Source organism: Hibiscus syriacus, unplaced genomic scaffold, assembly GCF_006381635.1.
Source record: "Hibiscus syriacus cultivar Baekdansim isolate YM2019G1 unplaced genomic scaffold, ASM638163v2 tig00016066_pilon, whole genome shotgun sequence".
Classification (NCBI taxonomy): domain Eukaryota; kingdom Viridiplantae; phylum Streptophyta; class Magnoliopsida; order Malvales; family Malvaceae; genus Hibiscus; species Hibiscus syriacus.
This window is the reverse complement of record NW_024062381.1, coordinates 143,192-162,667: the sequence shown is the minus strand read 5'-3', so window position 1 is coordinate 162,667 and position 19,476 is coordinate 143,192. Positions and strand designations below refer to the sequence as shown.

General features: G+C 35.3%; 2 protein-coding genes across 3 annotated transcripts; both read left to right on the top strand.

Moving 5' to 3' along the window:
- The first annotated feature begins 1,590 nt into the window (after positions 1 to 1,590).
- LOC120208242 lies at positions 1,591 to 14,117 on the top strand. Of its 2 annotated transcripts, XM_039207559.1 has the most exons (17): positions 1,591 to 1,985; positions 2,634 to 2,714; positions 3,465 to 3,602; positions 4,209 to 4,319; positions 4,418 to 4,468; positions 4,586 to 4,686; positions 4,813 to 4,906; positions 7,298 to 7,429; positions 7,515 to 7,772; positions 7,883 to 7,961; positions 8,210 to 8,301; positions 8,412 to 8,495; positions 8,967 to 9,041; positions 9,168 to 9,215; positions 11,064 to 11,177; positions 11,437 to 11,663; positions 12,022 to 14,117. In XM_039207559.1, exons 1-17 carry the CDS (start codon positions 1,821 to 1,823, stop codon positions 14,111 to 14,113), a joined length of 3,942 nt encoding a protein of 1,313 aa, XP_039063490.1. In that variant the 5' UTR covers positions 1,591 to 1,820; the 3' UTR covers positions 14,114 to 14,117. The 2 variants fall into 2 exon arrangements, with proteins under 2 accessions (XP_039063490.1, XP_039063491.1); XM_039207560.1 differs by lacking the exons at positions 1,591 to 1,985; positions 2,634 to 2,714 and having other exon boundaries at positions 3,585 to 3,602; positions 4,411 to 4,468.
- LOC120208243 lies at positions 14,116 to 18,835 on the top strand. Its single transcript, XM_039207561.1, has 10 exons — positions 14,116 to 15,502; positions 15,602 to 15,678; positions 15,885 to 15,965; positions 16,145 to 16,216; positions 16,293 to 16,395; positions 16,517 to 16,571; positions 16,755 to 16,883; positions 16,983 to 17,100; positions 17,429 to 17,508; positions 18,183 to 18,835. The coding sequence occupies exons 1-10, from the start codon at positions 14,260 to 14,262 to the stop codon at positions 18,592 to 18,594; spliced, it is 2,370 nt and encodes a 789-aa protein (XP_039063492.1). The 5' UTR covers positions 14,116 to 14,259; the 3' UTR covers positions 18,595 to 18,835.
- The last annotated feature ends 641 nt before the right edge of the window (positions 18,836 to 19,476 follow it).

Genomic DNA, 19,476 nt, shown 5'->3' with positions numbered 1-19,476 from the left:
TCAGCCGTCATTAAACTCTTTTCCCCTTGTAAATTTGTAACCCTAATTTAGGGTTATACGGACTGGTAAGGCGTGCCCACGCCTTAACTGCAGACTTCTTCTACGATTGCTCAGGATGAATAAGTTGTGCCCACGCCTTATGCGGAAACCTCTTCTGGTCTTGCCAACTTCTTGAATTCCTATTTTTCTTCCTTAATTTGGGGATTTCATGAAGATCGTGCCATTCATTGGATTTTGAACTTGTTTAATCCAAATCTTCAACCTAATCCACAAAATACGAAATATAATTGAAATCCATGATTTAAGCAATTTTAGTTATTCAAATATGAGGAAAATATCATATAATATATGGCTAATATGCATCTTATCAATGACACGTCGATGTCACCATTAAATTTTTAACGAGTGATCAAAATAGAACAAAAATATAATGTTAAATATGATTTTGAAAAAAAATACTTGGATGACCAAAATAAAAACTATGTAATTGGTGGGTGACCAAATAGATAGTTTACCCAATGAAAATAAAGCCAAGGAAGAAAAAAAGGTAATAAATAGACAATATATATTTAGGGATGGGCATGAGACCCGAACACGAAGGTCAGGTTTCTTTAAAAATGTAAAGAAAATAAAGTTATATTTCTTTAAAAAATTCAGGTTCAGGTCCGGGTTTTTAAAGGTTATGTTCAGGTCGGGTTGGGTTCAGGTGAAAAATACCCGACCCAACCCCAAAAAATTATAATTTTATCTTATATATTTAGGGATAATTGTAATAGTACCCCTCTATATATTATTTTCTTTCAATTAAATCCATATTTTTATTGAATAAAAATAATATTTTTTAATAAATATATTATTTTGGGCCGAGTGGAGAATTTATAATTTTCGAGTCAGCTCAGGTGAACTGAAAATCTGACCCGAACCGGTCCATACCTATCCTATATATTGTTAATCTCATAAAAGAAGCTAGTTAAATTTTAAATTTTAAAGAATAGGAACCTCAAATATATTCAAAGCTACAAATTACTTAAAACTAATGGACATAATGTTAAACTTATGGATATAATGTTAGACTTAGCTTCTAATATTATCAAAATGATTATTTTGGTCACTGATGTTTCATTTTGGGGCAAAAAGATTCATTTGTGTATGAAAATCGTTAGTTAACAAATGATTAACGCTTCATTATAAAGACTTTTTTTACCCTAAAATGAAATGTTAGGGGACCAAAATACTCCATAAAAGAATAAAGATCAAAGTGATTATTCATTTAAATTTTAGAAATTTTTTATACTAAAATAAAATGTTGAGGCCAAAATATGCCAAAGCCAAAATTTTGGAGGCTAATCTTAACATTATGTCAAACCGATGGAACAAAGGCACCAAACACAATAAAGCATACATGAAGCTCAAAGCTATATGTAAAGCCAAAATCATAAAGCTCAACTCTAATTCTCTCAATTTGCCCTGAACCTAAATACCAAATTTCAAAGGCTAAGCCCAAAACTAATACATAGATAAAGCCGTAGAGGCATAAAGCTGAAGAATTATATACATTAATTGGTAAGCCCAAAATGACCAGAAAGTTCAAGAGGCAAATTTGACTGAAGAAATCGAAAAGGTCCCAATTGTATTGTTTCTCCCATAAAAAACACTCATCTCTCTCTCTCGTTTTTCTAATTAAGCAGAAGATACGATTTCTGCGTGTCTGGAGGAAAAACAGTCATCTTTCTCAAATTGAAAACCCAGGAAGCTCTAGCAGGGAAGAAGAGGGAAAGAAAGGGTGGTTTTGGGAGCTTAAGAAGAAATTTGTAAGAAAAATGGAGATAGAATTGGAGCCGAGGGTGAAGCCATTGAGTTACAAATTGAAAGCAACATCTCGAGAGTCACCTTCTCAGAAAGCCTCTCACGTACTCGACACCGACCTCAGGACTCATTGGTCCACTACTACCAATACTAAGGAATGGATCTTGCTTGAGCTTGATGTAAGTAACATTTTATATATTTTTGCCTTCCTTTTTTATATTAACATGTGGAAAATATCTCTGGGTTTTGTTTTTCTATCCATTTACGTTCATTTTTGGGTTCTTTTGCTTAATTTTGGTTATTTATCCTATTTTGTTAAGGTTTGATTTCTTTTTTTGGGGTATGTCTGTTTATTGTTTTGTTTTGGCAATTGAATGAATTTTTGCATAATTTCCCCTTGTTTTGAACATAAATATGAAGCTTGTTAGTTTAACAAACGTGTCTGTTTTGAACATTAGTTTTTTAACCGGATGAATGATTGAAGGAGAAAGCACGAAGTTCTACCAAATATTGTGTAGAATTCTGTTTCTGATAAAATTGTGAAATTAGGGCACCATGAATATACTTGCGTGTATCCTTCCAGGAGCTAAACTGTGATAACTTAATATAAGCTCATTTATGCTTTTGTTTCTCTTTGTTTCCTCCTAATTGGAGTTCTGAGCTCCATTTACGTGATGAAGATGAGATATTTACCAATTACTACTGTGTGTAAACTTTTTCCTATTGAGTTTCTTGATAGATTCTTGTTTTCCTCTGGTTTATTAGCATATATTGTTCAGATTTTCTAGTATTGTCTGAAAGATTTTTTTCCCTCTCTTTCTTCACAGGAACCTTGCCTATTGTCACATATACGGATCTATAACAAATCTGTGCTTGAATGGGAGATATCTGTTGGCTTACGATATAAGGTTAGGTCTTCAACTAATTGCCATTTATGCTTGACTTCCTTTGGTCTAATTTGATTATTAAGTTGAAAATTTATCTAAAGAGCCACTTTATTTTTTTAACTGTTTGCAACTTTTTTATTCAGCAAAATGTGAAGGTTATTTTAAATGTCTATAAATTTTGCCAACTGGTTACTTATTACTTTGATGTTTGGATATGCTAAGTTTTAGTTTTACGCTAAGCATCTTGCATAGATTTTCTTGTTCATCAGTATGGTGGGGGAACAAAATATTGAAATGTTTTAGGCTAAGTGCATTTTTGATCCATGATTTTGGAAGTATTCTAAAGACTCTAAAAAGCCTTTAAAGGATCATAGAAGTATTCATTTTCTATGACCTTTTAAAAGGTGATTTATCTCGGCAAGAGCACAAATGAATGGAACCAACATACAGTATAAATGTATAATCCAAATCCCACACAACTGATCTTGAAAAATGACTATAATCATAGGAGTAAACTTCAAATAAGAGCTAGACTAGAATGCAAAATATTAAAATACTTCTTAGTTGTTGAATAAAATTGAATATAACTAATCCTAATTTTAAATACATCTTGTTTTACCCTAAATAATCTAATTATGCATAGCAATGACTTGCATTCTTGCACCTTTATTTGTTATTTCTCTTAACATGGGTTATTTTTCTTGGGACCGGTGATTCTAAACTGCAATTTATGTCTAGTAATTTTATTGTATTGCCGGGTTTTCTTTACAGCCTGAGACATTTGTAAAAGTTCGACCACGCTGCGAAGCACCTCGCCGTGATATGATGTATCCTATGAACTACACTCCATGCCGCTATGTACGAATATCTTGTTTACGAGGAAACCCAATTGCAATTTTTTTTATTCAGGTAACAGCTATATAGTTCTTTCAATAACTATGTTGAACATCAATAATTTTGTAGTCTTTCCTTTCTAGGGGAAAAGACAAATTAATGGGTGTGTTCCCCAACTGTTTCATGTTGAGCAATGGCCTGATAAATTATTATTTACACAACAAAACCATTTTTCCATTCTAATCTTTTTGTTGGATCCTATGAACACGAGTTGTAGAAATTGGTGTATCCGAAGTACGACGCCACATATTTGGACATAGATACTGGGCCAAGATCCTCCTATTATGAAAACTAACAAAATTGAGCATAGGGTAACAGGTGTGATTCTACTAAAAGAACATGCTTAGAGAACCTGGATATATGGATTTAGAGGACCAAGGTTCCAGTAAAAAATGCTTAAAACTATGCAGCCTGGCATTGTAGCTAGAGAGAAATTGTGAAAATGAGCAAAAATGACATTCTTATTCGAATAATAGGTTCCTGTACAAGTACTGTTTGGTGGTCACAGAAATACTAATTCCTTCTATTTTCCTTCACAATCAAATTTACATTTTTTAATTGATGATTTTGATAAATGTAGAAGTACTTATTATTTAAATCTTATTGTATCTTTCCCTGCAGTTGATTGGGATACCAGTGACTGGTCTTGAGCCAGAATTTCAACCAGTTGTTAATCACCTATTACCGTACATTATGTCAAACAAACAAGATGCTCATGATATGTATCTTCAGGTGAGCATCTTAAAACTATTGCCTGTAATGCTCCACAGTTTGCTGCCTTGATTGTCATGTTTCTTTCTTCACTGCTTCTGATGCTCGTTAGTTTGTAGTTGCTTCAAGACATGACGAATCGATTACATGTATTCCTTCCCCATCTTGAGGTACATTTTCCTCTTAAATGATCTGTATCTCACCTTTCTTTGTTTTTGTTCGTGTTGGTTTTTTGGTAACTCCTCTGCCCTTGCTTTTGCATTCTGAGCATATTTTTTGTTTTGCAGGCAGAATTCGCCTGTTTTTCAGATGGTGCTGATTCCAATTTACGTTTTCTGGCAATGCTTGCTGGTCCTTTTTATCCAATACTTAACATAGTGAATGAAAGGTAGATTTATCCTTCCTTTTTTGCTTGGAAATTGGAAGCTTCTTCAATAATTTATTTTACTATGGTTTAGACTATCTGGTGGCATATTTATTTAAGTTTATGCTCCATGGTCTAATTATGCTGCAGAGATACTGCCAGATCTACATGCATTATTACTGATTCTGAAGTTCCTAGAAATGCTCAGTCATTGTCATCATTGACTATTTCCTCTAATTTTGAGGTATCTCATTTTCAATTGTTGTGTATCATCTTTATTTTTCATTGCAGTGGTTTACCTTTGATTCACTAAGCATGATTATGACTGATTATCGCTCATGGAAGTTGCTTTAATTTTCATTTTTATTTGTTTGATGGAATGACTTAAATATTCTTTATACTTCTAAAACTGTTTCTATAAATTTCCGTAAGGGTTTTGGTTTCTATTTTTCTTAAAAGAAATATACAAATTTTAAATGGAAAGAGAGCTTGCAGGAGACAACACATGGGATTATATATGGCTTTGTGAAATGAAGAATAATGACTAGAAGTGCAAAGTTACCTTCCAACCTGAGTTGTGTAGTGCTTCTTGGGTGCTGCTATATGGTGCTGACTGAAATAATATATACCAAGGGTTTATCAGCAAATGAGTGAAGGTGGCTTCTTAGTTTTAAAAAGTGAGCCAAAGGTGCAAAGCGCTTATGTGTGCATAAAAAAACGCCTCTAAAGTTAGAGGCGAAGCAAGATACAGGAAGCACCCCAAGGCACTTGCTTTTAAAGCTTTCAGGGGAGGCGCCAAGCGCATTGCTTTAACCGCTTTTATGCCCCCCCCCCACCTTTTCTGTTCTTTCTTTATAGAGTAAAGATAAGATCTAATATAATAAATTAATATAATAAACATTATACTGCCGCCTATGCCCCTCACCCTTCTTTATAGAAAAAAAGCATTTAATAAATAGATAAATAAGAATATATAACTATTTTTATAATTATTTAATAATAATTTTTATAATTATAATTACTTTTTATAATTATAATATTTTTTTTGATAAGATATAATTATAATATTAATAAAATTTATTTACATAATTAATATTTTCATCTAAATTTTTATTAATATACTCATATTCTTATATCTACTTAAAAACATCATCATTAATTCAATATAAAATATTAACTAAATAAAAAATTGTATATTTTTTTAAATAACATAATAAGAGATTTCAGAATTTTACTTTAAGGTTATAATTATAATTAATTATTATATTCACATATTGTAAAATAATTAATTTAATTCAGAAATCAAAATACACATCTAACATTATTTTATACATTAAATTCTTCATACTTAAACATACAATCATTAATTTATTATAGTGTAACCCTAATTCTGTGCTAAAGTGTTTTGGAAACAATCAATGGTGAAGGAACATAGTGTGGAGAGGAGATTAAGTGCTTTAGGAGTGAATCAGTGCATAATAGACGTGGATATGTTCCAGAATTGATTTATAAAATATCTAGTAAAAAAAGTGTGCCTTGCCTACAAAAGGCGCATGCGTTCTCCTACGAAAGGCACGCGCCTTCGCCTTGCGCCTAGGCTCCAGGGACACTTTCCGCATCGATGCGTGTTGCGCATTTTAAAACCAAGGATCGCTCCAATTTCTGATTATATAAGAGTTTTAACATAGATGGTTCGGTGACATGCATCATAGCCCTAAGGATCCAATGTGATAAAGGAATGATTAAAACAAACCAATGAATTTAGTATGGTGGGTTGTGTGTAGACCAATTACTGTAAGTGATAAGTTGATGTTTATCTATTTTTAATAATTATCTTAAAGAGTTCATATAGCTTTAAATTGGTTTGAGGGGAGCCATTTAATAAAGTCCTACTATTTTGAGATTGTGAATTTGTTACGGTCCCGACTAATGGATCGAGTCACCGAGCGATGTGTCATTGGGTTCTTTCCATGATTTTTACTTCTTCCACAATTATGACCTATGATTAACAAACGGAACTCGTCAATGGGAATTTTAGACCTTAGACTTGTTTAGAGAGAATCTTAGACCTTACAAATTTTAAATAAAATCTGACTTAAATTTTATTGATGCTAATGAGCCTCTTTAAATAGAGGTTACATTCCTTGTTTGAATAAAAGTCTTACTAAGAAAGCAATCCTATTAAGGAAAGGCTTCTTAGAATATAAATTACTAATAAATAGGATTTTCTAATAATAACAAACTTCTAATAATAATAATAAACTGATTTAAACAAAATAAAAATTGACACCTTTAAACTTATCTTGCACTCAAATCTCGTGGATGTCGCTCAGAGGTGCAGCCCACGGATGCATCTGTAACATAATTGTTGTTATATTTCATATCAGCTCATTTTAAGTTTTGAACTCTTGATATTTCCCATTTCCTTAAATTATATTTTCTGGAGGTACTTGTGCATGATTCTGATATTTCTATGTGTAATTCTGAATTTACCAGCCTTACAACTTCTATATCTAGCATTATCCAAGTTAAAGATGTCCTTTTGTACAATAATGCAATAATGCATACATTTCTCCTTTCTCATAGATATGAGTAACAGAAAACTAATGTCTCTTTTTCTTCTTTGCATGGGAAGCCACGGAGATCTCGCAACACATCATCTTTTGTGTTATCAACTTCCAGTTCTGTCGTGTTTCGTCCAGATGCAATTTTTTTGCTGTTGAGAAAAGCATATAAAGATGATAATCTAGGAAGTGTTTGCAGAATGGTAATGCACCCACTTGCTTTTTAACTTGGTAATGATGTTTCAGCTCAATAATGATATGCTTAATTAAAGGTACTTATGTCTGCAGGCTTGTAGAATGCTTCAGAAGCTTATAGAACCTGTTACAACAACGGATGAATCAAACCCTTTGACTGAAGTTACACCAGTTTTGGATGAGTCCTCAAAATCAGAGTTACATAATCCTCACATTAATGATTACTCAAAATTATTTGGGGAAGAATTCCGGTTGATGGATGATCACTGGGACACTAGAATTCTTAATGTCTTGGATATGGGAGCTGTGGAAGAAGGGATTTTACATGTTCTCTATGCTTGTGCATCACAGGTCAATTACAGTTTCAGGATATGATATGTTTCAAGGATTATTTTACTTGCTATGTTAATTTTTCTCATCTGGATCTATGAATATATATTTTCACTCTGTATGTATTACAGCCTCAGCTCTGCAGAAAATTAGCAGACAGTACTTCTGACTTTTGGTCTGTGTTACCACTTGTACAAGCATTGCTTCCAGGTAGACTGACTAAATCCGTATCAGCTTTTAAGGAGGTCATAACTTTAATTGGATAATGAATTTGGCTAATGAGCCAATATTGCATCTTCATAAAAATTGGTAATTACTTCTATTTGCAGCAAAAGTATGTCATCAAACATTTTTAAGATGGTAATGACCATCTTGGATTGAATTTCGAGAACCTGTTATATTGAATGCATTTGCTTTTTTCCCTCTCTGTTTGGCATTGATTCTTTGCGATATTGCAGCACTTCGTCCTGTTGTAAGCAGTCATTCTGATCATGTTGATGATACTTTTTCTCAGTGGAAACAGCCTTTTGTTCAACAAGCTCTCTCACAGGTTGCTGTTGCTCTTTATTTAAATCTGTTTCTGGAAGCCAAAAGGAAAAATGAAAATAGCGTGTTGATGGTGGTCTGATTGGTTTCTATTTCTATGCTTTCTGATTGCAGATTGTTGTGACAGCATCTTCTTCATTGTACCATCCACTTCTTCAAGCCTGTGCCGGCTACTTATCTTCATACTCACCATCTCATGTATGTAAATTTGTGTTCGTTTAATTATTCTAGTAGCAGCCATTCTCCTATTTGCGTCTATAATTCATAATTTTTCTTTATCTTGACTTAAGTATTCACATTATCATGATCTCTCTTTTCCTCTGACACACAAAACTTGCACTAACTCGTGCAATATAGAAAATGGGTTGAATGCACTACAAATACTGTGTAACAATAAATGTAACCATAAGAAAGAAATCCTGACAGCTTACCTTTCAAGTTAGAATTTCACATGCCAAGCACATTTTTGTGGTAAATATGTTGACTCGGGAACCAACTATGCACGTGTTGCTGATCAAAAAGTGATCTATTTATAGTATCTTGTAGGAGTTATTCCCCTTTGATTTGTTTTCTCCCTATGCAAGTAAAAACATCCCTTTATCTCAAAACTTATGTTTCATAATATTTTTGTACTAAAAAAAATCTTTTTGACCTCAACTTCTTCTACAGGCTACGTCTGCATGTGTTCTTATTGATCTATGTTGTGGCACGCTAGCCCCTTGGATGCCTCAGGTCATTGCAAAGGTTGGTCTGAAGCATGTCTTCCTAGTATAAACTATGGTTGGTGATGCATCACTGATTGCCATGTCAGTTTATATTGTTCTCTTGATAAAAATTTTATTTTTTGTGTTTTGGAACTTAATGATGCAGGTTGATTTAACTGTAGAACTCATGGAGGACCTTTTGGGCATAATCCAGGTATTATTACTAATATTTGAAAACAGAAGTGAAACATGGAATTCAAAGATAGGTAATGAGATATTTATGCAGGTGTTTGTATGAGAATAAAATTTAGGCCAAGGAGAATTATATGAAAGATCTTTACAGTTTATAACTATGCATGTTATGCAGTTAATTGCTGGTGTACTTACACGCCATTCCTGTGGTTGAGAATTAAATCAACTGTAAAATTCATAAAGATCTTTGTGTTTAAAATTTTTGAAGATATCCAATACATAGTAGTTTTGAAACAATTTTTTTTTAAGAAAAACACATTTCATTCCTCAGAATGTTAGTAGTATTTTGCTTCAAATTTTTTACCGATCTCAGAATGCAGAATGGTTTTTTTTTTTATAGAAGTAGGTGGTCTCATTAAAAACCCCCTTCAGAGTTAACCCTTACCAAAAGGAAAGGGACAACTAGCGGAAGGAGGAAAAGAGTATCTCATTTTATTGATATTTCATAATTATATCAGAAAACCTTTACATAACATCAGAAAGGCTGTCCTCAAAAGATGCAGGAACAGCCTATATAACAGCTAACAATTATCCGATCCCTTCTTTAGCTAACTTATCAGCCTCCCAATTACAACCCCTAGGAATTAACTTCACTAACAATGCCCTAGACAATACATAAGACTCAATCTCCTTAATTAATTTACTAAAGAATTCAGGGGCAAGACATGGCAACTGGATCCATTCCACGGCTGTTTTGCAGTCACTTTCCAGAATCAACCTGCCTTTATTAGACTAGACTGAGGAATAAAAAAATTCAGTAGCATTTCTAATGGCCTCCAACTTTGCTAATGGGGGAGGACCAGGTTCAACACTCTCTGAAAACGATGCTAGAGCGAAGCCATTTGAATTTCTAAGAATGCTCCCTATGCCACCAGCCATCCCATCTCTTCTAACAGCACCATCAACATTAAACTTATAAAAATCAACAGGTGGAGGGAGCCATTTAATTACAGCCTCATTCGGAAACTTTGAACACTTTATCCCATCTGCTAAAGACGGATCAGCCATTAACGAGTCTACCGAGATCGACACTTGATGAAACTTGGCTAAAAACCACTTGGCTAATCTGAACCTGACAATGAAGAATAGGGACGACCTATCCAATACCTTATTCTCAAAAACAATTGAATTCCTATGTTTCCATAACGACCAAAGGACCACACCTGGAAAGAACGCAGATTGGTTCATCCGGCTTAAATGCTAAACAGTTATGGCATCAAGCAATATCTGGGTTGTGATATGCCAAGTTTAACATATGAAGTTGTTTTTATGCGTATTTTGGAAGGGGATATGTGATATTTGCAACTGGTGCAATCCCATAAGACCGGTGCCCCAATTTGATGGCCAAATATTGAAAGATAAAACTCTTCCTCAACCAAAATATGAATTAGTTGGATTAACCCATAGCTAAGGCATCCATCATATCTGGCATCTCTGGGAGAATCCTCTCATGAATATAAGATGCCTAGAAATCTTACTAATTGCGATTTATATGAGAGGCCTTATATCATAGACTGGCATCTCCAACCGTTTGATCATTTGGTCTTCAATGTACGCTTAACATAGTGTTACCTGGAATTTTATGGTATTTGTTTCTTGTTTGTTGTTCTTTTCTTGTAATCAAAGTGGTGGTTCATTAGTTTTAGTTATGACCGGGACTATTGATAAAGGGGAGTGTAAAGTAGTTTGACTCAGCTATGTTTCTTTTTGTGCATATACTATGCAATGAATTTTTTGGGCGCAGAAATCTTTTTGTTTATTTCTCTTATGTAATGCAGTTGTTTTATTTCTCTTTAAAATCTCTTTCCAGGGAGCCCGTAACTCATCAGCTCATGCTCGTGCTCGTGCTCGTGCTCGTGCTGCACTTAAGTACATAGTGCTAGGTCTGTCTGGTCACATGGATGATATACTAGGGAAGTTTAAGGTATTAGATCATCCTTTTCTTTCTGTTCATATGTATATATGTTATTTTATTTGTGGAAACTGCCCAATTTCTGTATGCAAGGAACATACTTACCACCATCGAATAATACCTCTAGGAGAAAATAATCGATTCATTCTGGTTTACCATCTAATACAATATTCTGTAGTGGAAATGGTGGAGCATTTTCAGGAAGTAAAGCACAGAATAATTGATTTTATTGTCATAACTCATGTTAACTGTGTTTTTATTCATATTTCAGGAAGTGAAGCACGGAATTCTCTTTCTTGTGGAAATGCTAGAGCCTTTTCTTGATCCTGCCATATATACTTCAACAAGCAAAATCGCCTTTGGCAATATATTTGCCTTTCCGGAGAAGCAAGAACAAGCTTGTCTTATTGCCCTCAACATCATCCATACAGCGACTCGGAAACCAGCTGTTCTTCCTTCTTTGGAATCTGAATGGATGCGTCAATCAGTGGCCCCAAGGTATCTCATACTGTCATTTTATTTGTATGCAATTATTTGTTCTTAAAGTATTTGGCGGGAAAGGTTATCTTGAGGTTTGAACTTCTGTAAGTTGTTAGCATTGCATCAGGAAATAATTTGGAAAAATGACCTATGATATATACTAGAGATTGATAATTTGCATCTTTTATAGTATCAGCAATTGCGAGTGCATGGAAATGTTCAGATCATTGCTGCTCGGAAAACATGATTTTTCCTATATTTCCTTGAAAATTGAATAACTTCTCTGTATGTCTTTCAACCAAGATATAGCTGAATTCAGGATGTATGTTAGTTTGACTATTTACATAGTGATGGGTATTTTCAATTGTCAATGCAGTGTCCTCCTCTCAATATTGGAGCCCCGCATACAATTACCTCCAGATATTGACATGTGCAAATCTCCCATTTCTAAAGATGATGAGTATGAATCCTCGAATGTTTCTTGTGTCCAACATTCTGACTCTGATGGCAAGACAGAAGTGCCTGATACATTCAGCAAAATGGATGTTTTAGAAGATGCTAGTCTTCTTTTTGCTCCTTCAGAACTTCGGAGTATCAATCTGACTAATGTTAGTAGCGGTCCTAAAGAAAACATCCTTGAATTAAACCAATCAGAGTTGGAACAGAAAGACATTGAGAAGAGATATTCCAATCAATTTCTAAACAGTTTAGTTTTAGATTCTGGTTTCAGTGCAGAATATTACAATTTGCAAGCAGACTATTTTCAGCTCATGAACTTGAGGGACTGTGAACTTAAGGCATCTGAATTTGAGCGGTTGGCTTTGGATTTACACTCACAGCATGAGGTTTCCATTGAAAGCCATGATGCCGCTATAGATGCTTTGCTCTTGGCTGCAGAATGCTATGTCAATCCTTCCTTTGTAATCTCTCTTAAAGCCAGTTCCAATATCATGAATCAGATGAGCCTTAGTGGGGTTAAAATTCCAAAAGCTTTTGAAATTTCAGATCTTAGAAGGTTTTGTACTAAGAATAACAGTAATTTGCAAACAATAGCTCATCTTGAGAAGAATAGAGACAAGGTTGTCCTTAAGATACTTCTTGAAGCTGCTGAATTAGACAGGAAATATCATCTGAAGTTGTATGGGGATGATTGTCAAAGCTACTCTGCAGAATCTGATGAGCAACTCATTGAAATGTCTCCCTTTGATATACAGGCAATGGATGCTGTCACCTTGGTTAGACAAAATCAAGCCTTATTGTGCAATTTCCTGATTAAGAGATTGCAGGGAGAACAGCATTCTTTGCATGAAATTCTCTTGCATTGTCTTGTGTTCCTGTTGCACTCGGCCACTAAGCTATATTGTGCCCCAGAAGATGTGATTGATATTATATTGAAATCAGGTTACTACCTTAATGGGATGTTAACATCCCAGTACTGTCAGCTCAAAGAAGGAAAGTGCCAATTGAATCATGAAAAGGTACATGGAATGCAACGTCGCTGGATACTGCTGCAGAGATTGGTAATTGCTTCAAGTGGTGCCGGTGTTGCATCAGATTTTTCTGTCAATATCAATAATGGTTTCCGCCATGGGAATTTGATTCCTCCTTCAGCCTGGATGCAGAAAATATCCACATTTTCTCATTCTACTTCCCCTCTTGTTCGCTTCCTTGGCTGGATGGCAGTATCTCGAAATGCAAAACAATTCATAGAGGAGCGCCTTTTCCTAACTTCAGACATGTCAGAACTGACATATTTACTATATATATTCGCGGATGAGCTTGCATTTATAGATAAATGTGTTTATCCTAATTATGAAGATCGAAAGATTGAACAATGTGGTGGTAAACAAGTTTCTCCAACCTCCAATAGCTTTGAGGTTACTGATGGGCGGCATGGAGATCAATCTTTTCGTGTCATGTACCCTGATCTCTGTAAATTCTTTCCAAATATGAAAAAGCAATTTGAAGAATTTGGGGAAATCATTTTGGAAGCCGTTGGATTGCAGCTTAAATCACTACCTACTGCTGTTGTGCCTGATATTTTGTGCTGGTTTTCTGATTTGTGTTCATGCCCATTTTTTCAAGAGGACCAAGCTACTGCACAGAGTTCTCATCATTTGAAGGGCTATGTTGCAAAGAATGCCAAAGCAATAATTCTCTACATACTAGAAGCCATTGCTGTGGAGCACATGGAAGCTCTGGTGCCTGAGATACCAAGAGTGGTGCAAGTTCTGGTATCCCTTTGTAAAGCCTCGTATTGTGATGTGTCTTTCCTTGATTCTGTATTACATCTGTTAAAGCCAATTATCACGTATTCGTTGCATAGGGTGTCGGATGAGGAGCAACTATTGGTTGGCGATTCTTGTCACAATTTCGAGTCTTTATGCTTTGATGAGCTTTTTAGTAACATCAGACAAAGAAATGAGAATGATGACAGTTTGTTGCAAAAGTATTCAACAGGGCACTGACAATTTTCATACTGGCTTCTGTGTTTCCAGACTTATCCTTCCAACGTAGAAGAGAAATATTGCAGTCATTAACATTGTGGGCTGATTTTACTGCTTTTGAGCCAACTACTACTTTTCATGACTACCTCTGTGCTTTTAACAGTATCATGGGAAGCTGCAAAGTTTTCTTACTTCAAAATTTAAAGGTCTCTAATTTTATTCCTCTTCAGTTGCCTGACACAAACTCCAGGACACTTAGCGAAAGTGGCTCAGAATCTTTCTTGTGGTTTCTTAATGATGCATTACTTTGTTCCACTCCAAATGAAACTTCAGAGAAGCTGGAAAGTAACAACACTGATGCTGTTGTCTCAAATGAAAAAGAGTACCATCTGTCTGGAGAGGAAATAAAGGAGTTCACAAAAGACTTAGAGGGTCTTATTCCTAAGCTTTATCTAACTATTGAGAAATGTTGGTCTCTTCATCTTCAGCTTGCAAAGAAGTTGACTATTACATTGGCACAGTGTTTTATATACTCCAGATGCTCGTCTTCAATTGCTCCAACAATTCATAAAGCTAAAGGGGATAACAATGAAAATCCTTTGCCTTCTAAAGTAGTTGACAGGTTGCCAGCTCAGTGGAAAACAGGTATTGAAGGTCTTGCTGGAATGATTTTGATGCTCCAAGAAAATGCTTGCTGGCAAGTTGCGGCTGTGATGCTTGATTGCCTTCTTGGTGTGCCCCTTAGTTTTCCACTTGATGATGTTATCCATCCTATTTGTATTGCGCTAAAAAACTTCTGTTGCAAGGCACCAAAGATATCTTGGCGTTTGCAAACTGATAAATGGTTGTCAATATTATCCTTAAGAGGCATCCATAATCTTCATGAAAGTGATATTCCTTCTCTAGTTAATCTCTATGTTACAATGCTGGGTCACCCTGAACCTGAGCAACAGTTCATAGCGCTTCAGCACTTGGGTAGATTGATAGGACAAGATGTAGATGGTGGGAAAATGCTGCACTCTTCTAATTTTTATAATCAGATAGTTTCGCCAGGTTCAATTCATTCTATTCCTGAAAAGATACTGTCACTTTTGGTCTCTAGTACATGGGGTCAGGTAGCTGTTCTGGCGTCATCGAATGCATCATTATCCTTGAGGGCTTGTGCAATGGCACTTCTTGTGGGTTTTATTCCATTTGTTGATAGGCCCCAGTTACAATCCTTCCTTGCAGCAGCAGATAATCTTTTATATGGCTTAGGCCGGCTCGTTTATCCTATTTGTGAGGGACAATTACTTAAACTTTCATTGGCACTTATTATTAGTGCTTGTCTATGCTCTCCAGCTGATGATATTTCTTTGATTCCTCAAAAGGTTTGGGAAAATATTGAGACTTTAGGTTTTTCCAAAGCTGGTATGTACTCAAGTCATTTTGTTTGTATAAATCTAGCTTAAACAACAAGGAACTGTTTAGTTCATCATAATCATTTTCTTACTGGTGTCCCTTCTACAGAATACAGGCTTCCAGATCTTGAAAAGCAGGCATGCCGAGTCTTGTGTAGATTGAGAAATGGAGTTGACGATAAAGAGGTATGTTTTAGTACAATTGCAAAGAGATATAGGACATGATATGGTATTTGGCTGCTAGCAAGAAAAATATTTTTTATATGCTAATACTTGTACCAACATATGCTTGTTTTTCTAAATGAAATCTTCTTTATATATTGGTCCACAAAATATATGCTTATTTACTTGTAACATTCATTATAATAAACTGACTTACTCTATCTGTGAAGGTCCTGAAAGAAGTGCTCTCCTCAAGTTGCACAAAACAACTTGACCCTGAATTTGGAAGCACCCGAGAATCAATTCTTCAGGTAACCGTGATTCTGATCCTGATGATTATTTCTAGATTAAATGCTTTCATTGTAAGGGGAAAAAGGGGTTGGGGGGTAGAGAAAAGATATTCCAGTTATGTAGAAATTAAATTGTTTCTGTCTTATCCTTTTTCCTCTTCATAGCCTTATCTATAACTATTATCATTTATTTATGACAGGTCCTTGCTAATCTAACTTCTGTTAAGTCATACTTTGATATATTCGAAAAGAAAATGGACGAAGAGGCTATGGTAAGCTGGATAACCATTTTGCTCTTTCCCACCCATCTCGTCCCCAGATACCATTATTTAATTTCATATGCTACAGGAACTAGAGGAGGCTGAAATGGAATTGGATATTATTCAAAAAGAATCTGCACTGCAAGAATCATTGGAAGATTCTAAGGGCAACCAGCTTCCACTTCATGCCAGTAATATTTCTGTTCTTAATATGTTCTTCGCCATTCCTTTCTCCCCTTTTACAAGTAACATAATCATAATATAGGCCCCTGATGCTGTTATTTATCACGCAATTTTATCTTTTTCTCCCAGCTCCTGTGAGAGATGAAAACCGGCTTCAACAGATCAAGGAGTGCATTCATTCCTTGTAAGTAAAATACAATAAAGATGGTGATTTTTTTTGCTTCATTTTCACTTGCTAATCTAGATTCATTTTATTTCTTTTCTCGACTTTACAATTCAAACTTCATTTCACATGCACTGCTCAGTGACTTTGCTCACTTAAGTTGCCAGATATTTTGTAATCTTAATTTTGATTTGATTCTGTCAGAGAAAAGAACAAAATTCAAGAAGATATAGTAGCTCGCAGGCAACAGAAACTTCGAATGAGACATGCTCGTCAAAAGTATCTGGAAGAGGCAGCTTCGCGAGAAGCTGAGCTTTTGCAAGAACTTGATAGGTTTTGCTTGTGTTGCTCTTTCCAGATGTTGAAATTATATAATTTTAGAGTGAGTAAACATGTCAACAACTGTCAACAACTTTGCCATTTGTATGCCAGGGAAAGGACAGCTGAAGCTGAAAAAGAGATTGAAAGACAGCGTTTGCTGGAACTTGAACGTGGTAAAACAAGGGAACTACGACACAATCTGGATATGGAAAAGGAGAGGCAAACACAGGCATGGCACGATTTATGTTATAATTATACTAACTTTATACAAAGTTTATTGAGCATATCTGTTTTGTGCCTTGCAACTTATTAGTGTTCCTCTGCTGAAAATGCCTTTATTATCTCTCAAAAACAGTCAGTTTCCTTTCCGTTAAATTTCAAAGAACCACTGTCATGTTCCATGGATGCCTTTGCATATCACGTGTTCTCACTATGTGATGGATATTCTACCCTTCCGGTCCTCCTATTCTTTTATACTTTTGCATGATTCAGATTATCATGCGACTAAAACTGAAGTACAGGAGAATCAGTTCATCTTTTTGGCTTGTCAAATGCAGAGAGAACTTCAACGAGAATTGGAGCAGGCCGAATCTGGACTAAGATCATCAAGGCGTGACTTCCCTTCATCTCATAGTAGGTATGGCTATTTTCATCTTTTTCAGACTGATCCTTAATTCTGGGCTTTCCCCCCTGCAGGCAAAGTCTTAATTCATAGAGCATTCCCTTTTTTGCAAAATAACCTATTAACCATAATTTGCTATCAAGAATACTTGCATTATTTTCTATTCTTAAGCTACGGTTATTTGGCTTGAACAATTTGGCAAACTTTTTCTGTGACATCATAATTGTTTGCTCGATTCAAGTAGAACACGTCTTTCTAGGTGCAGCCTGCTTGATTTTGTCTTCTTTGAATTGCAGATGAGACCTACATTATTTTGGAGTTTTTTTTCTTTTCTTGAAGAACCCATGTCCGATACATATTCGGACATGGGAAATGACATTTCAAAGATCCTCCATATATATGGAAAAACTGCAAAAATAAAACTTATGAGATGGGTTAAGCATTTTCATATCGGATTTAAAAAAAGTTGGCAGCTAGTATTTATCTGCTAATTTAAGAATAAGAGATTTTATGTTTTATGCGTCTGCTTGATTTGATTTCTGTGATTATGATGTTTATTAAGGAACTGCTACCTTCTATTTTCTCCTTTAACATTATTAACATATGCTTTAATACAACATTATTGACACTGCATGCTACTTGTGTCATTGCTAATGCCTCATCGGTTATGTAACATTTTTCATCTACAGTAGGCCACGGGATAGGTACCGAGAGAGGGAAAATGGAAGATCAAGTAATGAAGGAAGCACACGAACTAGTAGCGGTCTGCAATCCGAAACCACATCAATGGCTGCTATGCCAACGGTCCTGTCTGGATCACGACAATTTTCTGGCCAGCCTCCCACCATTTTACAGTCACGTGACCGTGCAGATGACTGTAGCAGCGGTTATGAAGAAAATTTCGACGGAAGCAAGGACTCGGGAGATGCAGCCAGCATCGGTGACCTAGAGTTGGCATCTTCATTTGATGGAGGGCAATCTGGTGGTTTTGGGTCATCCCAAAGGCACGGATCTAGAGGGATCAAGTCCAGGCAGGTATTAGAGAGGCAAGAGAGGGATGGTCGACGCGAGAGCAAGTGGGAGAGAAAACATTATTATTGACCCACTTGCCAGGGAAATGGCAAGGCTTATTATGAGCATTACATAAAAGGAGATTTACCGGCGGCCATTATTGAATCCTGAGGTGATTCTGGTTCATGTTGTACTTGTGCTTGTCAATGTTGAAAATATGTAAAATATTGTTGTAGCTTCTGCCCCAATTGACCATATATAATTTGTTATTGATGAAATGGTATTGAACATTTCATAGATAGGGGCATTATTAAAATATGCAACTTTTTTTGTATCTGAATATTTCTGGAATTTTCAATGATTTATTTAGCTTTACTAAGTTCAAATCATCCTCGAATGTCTATTAAATCTCAAGTTTGATAGAAAATTGCCTGGTGAAAATCTTGTAGACTTTTATTTTAGGTTAAATTCCATGTAGTGTGTGGGACGGTGTGTTCCTCAGCTTTGTTTGGTTCAATTACATGTCAAGTCCTTAGCAATTTAAAAAAAAGGTTGATCAGAATCTTTGGTCTCCAAATTTATGGTTTAATTGCTTTTGAAGTCCCTGTCAGTTTTGAAATTAATTCCCTAAATAGTGACCGAAAATTTTGAAGTCAAACTCTAATAAGATTTTGGTTTCCCAACTGAAAGATTAAGGTACGTGAAATCAGTTTTGATTTGGAATGCAATTATTTTAATAGAATCTAGAAGTTGGATAATTTTTTTTTGATAAAATCTGTTATGTGCGTGGAGAAAAAAAAGAGAATTGTTAGGGATTTATGTTGAGAAGCTAGGGATTGATCGTGGCAAATTTGGGGGAAATGAAATATTACCTCGAGCAGAAGAACCGAATGGCTATTTGGAGCAGAGGACCCGCGTAGTGATACCAACAGAGGATGGGCTGGAAATGAGGAAGAGTGGCCCAACAAGAAG